We start from the raw sequence: 2,329 nt of genomic DNA on the forward strand, positions 1-2,329 counted from the left end.
GACGGCGTTCTCTGTGGATAACAAGCGTGGCTTCGTAGGTCTCACCCAAAGATGAGCTATATGCTAACAGTGGGAAGAGAAACACGAAAACCATAGGTGTTTTCTGTGATTGAAAACACTGTAATCACTAGTTGATACAGCGAACGGTTATTGTGAATTCAATGTGTTTCAAATAAAATCCACGTAAATTGTATTCTTGTTATTTTTATTTGCCAACTATAACTGCCGACGGATATCTTTGTTCAGATACTAAACATTGTACGACTGCGAAGTTAAAAGAGAAGAGGATATACAGATTTAAAATTTTACCTCGGATATATGCGGAGTCGATTCTATTATACAATTCGGTGGTTAATCGAACTTTGACACTTATTTCGTTGAACAATCTTCGGAATTAACACTTATAAATTTCGTTTGACGCAATTATTCTAGAGACAATCGATTTTGAACGAGACAATTATTTAAACTGACAGAATGACAAACATTTTGATTGACAAGGTGGTAACTCGCTTGTTAATACTTATAAAACTTTTACTAACTTGTTTTTGATCGAGACAATTATTTACGAGACAACTTGACGGAGTGATGGTATAAACACTTTGATTCTCGAATGATAACTGTAGTCAACACTTACAATTTTGATTGAAACAATTATTTGAGAGACTGACAGAGTGACGATATAAACACTTCGAATAATATAATGGTAACTAAGAACTTTTATCCGTTGTCGACACTTATAAATTTTGATTGAAACAACTTATTCGAAAATCAAACTGGCAAGGTGACAGTGTAAACACTTCGGACAATCAACTGGTAACTAAGAGAAACAAGACGAGAACAAACTTTTTACTCGCAATTAACACCTATTAATTTTGATTGTAAAAATTATTTGAAAATAAAACTGACAAAGTGACGGTTTAAACACTTCGAATAATAAACTGAAACTAAGAAACTCTTTCTATGTTACTAGGCTTATTTATAACTAAATCCCCCACGGAGCGATAGTCACATGACAGTTGGCTCTTGTGGGAATCGCAATGCTGCAGTTTTGGGGTGTCTGCCAGCGTACGTGAGAGAACGTGGATTTTGGTGATCGCCGATGTCTTGATTTCTCATATTCCTTTTCTTGATGCTGATGGGAACATTCAAAGTACGTGATAAAATGTGGATATTGCTCTGGTTTCGTCTGTTGCTGAAATTGCGTCTGCGATGCTTCTAGAACCTTTCCTGCTGATGCCTGTGGGAACGTTCAAGGCACGTGGCAATGTGTCCTTGTTGAAGATGTGTCTGAGGGCTAAGGAACTTTCCGTGCTGATGCCAATGGTACCGTTTAAGCCACGTGTATTGTTATCAGGGGTGCCTCTGGAACCTTCCTTGTAAGTTTTAATGGAGGTGGTAATGTGACTTCTATTGTTCTGTGGAGCTGCTGCACGTGTAGCACGTGTTGTTTTTGTGTGTCTTCCATAAGGTATTTTGTTTAATAGTAAGTTTAGATATATGTATTTTCCATAAAAATGATGTGAAGTGATGTGTGTTTGTGCGTGGTAATGCGTGGTTTTGGCGGTTATGTTCGATATTGTAAATCGAATAAATTATTCTTAGTGTTGGTTTTTATTTATTTTATGTAAGTTTCCTCGATATTTTAGTTTGTTGGGGTTTTTATGTTTTCCTCTGTGGGTGCAGGTTATGTTGGTTATGGACATGGAAGTATCTGCGTTTGCCCAACCTGTACAAGTATGTATTATTTTATTTATTTTAACTTTGTCCTCTTTCCTATGGTGTTTCGTCCGTTTGTCTGCCTGGTCTTGTATGTATTGTTTTAGCACAAGAGGAGGAGAGATTCCAAAAATGTGTGGATGGCTCGTGAAGACGATACAGATGACTGTGCGAAGGCTCACTTCCCTGAGGAGACTTCTGCTGGAGTCCTGGATGTTCTCCTGTGTCACCGCTCTTCTGGTCGGAGCAATCTTCTCTACTGTATGCTCCCAGTATATGGAGAGACTTCGTGAAATGTGTCTTGACGTTCTGTGTGTTTATGTTGTTTGACAATAGTGTCGTGCTTAGGTTATTCGATGGTGTAATTTTATAATTTTATATTCCGTTGTATATAAGATATATTTTGCTCATTTGATTAATATTTCCATGTAATTGTTGCCTCTGATGTTTATTGTTTTCCGATATAGGTTTTGGTGATTATGATTTTAAATGGTGAATACGGACGTGTCTTCATCAAAGGTTCCTTATGCAGATTGTCCCAGTGCGTACTTTGTTTTGTTTTATTATTTTTAATTTGTCTTGTGTCATTCATCTTTTATTTACTACATGTGTT

General features: G+C 36.8%; 1 protein-coding gene across 1 annotated transcript; it reads left to right on the forward strand.

Annotated features, from left to right (window-relative positions):
- Positions 1-6: 6 nt before the first annotated feature.
- LOC122577465 lies at positions 7-2,257 on the forward strand (the record flags this gene model as incomplete). Its single annotated transcript, XM_043748793.1, has 5 exons — positions 7-1,150; positions 1,220-1,376; positions 1,675-1,734; positions 1,824-1,977; positions 2,184-2,257. Coding segments are annotated over exons 2-5 (431 nt in total), but the record flags the coding sequence as incomplete, so codon positions are not given.
- Between the last annotated feature and the right edge of the window lie 72 nt (positions 2,258-2,329).

The sequence above is a fragment of the Bombus pyrosoma genome, unplaced genomic scaffold (assembly GCF_014825855.1).
Source record: "Bombus pyrosoma isolate SC7728 unplaced genomic scaffold, ASM1482585v1 HiC_scaffold_4713, whole genome shotgun sequence".
Classification (NCBI taxonomy): domain Eukaryota; kingdom Metazoa; phylum Arthropoda; class Insecta; order Hymenoptera; family Apidae; genus Bombus; species Bombus pyrosoma.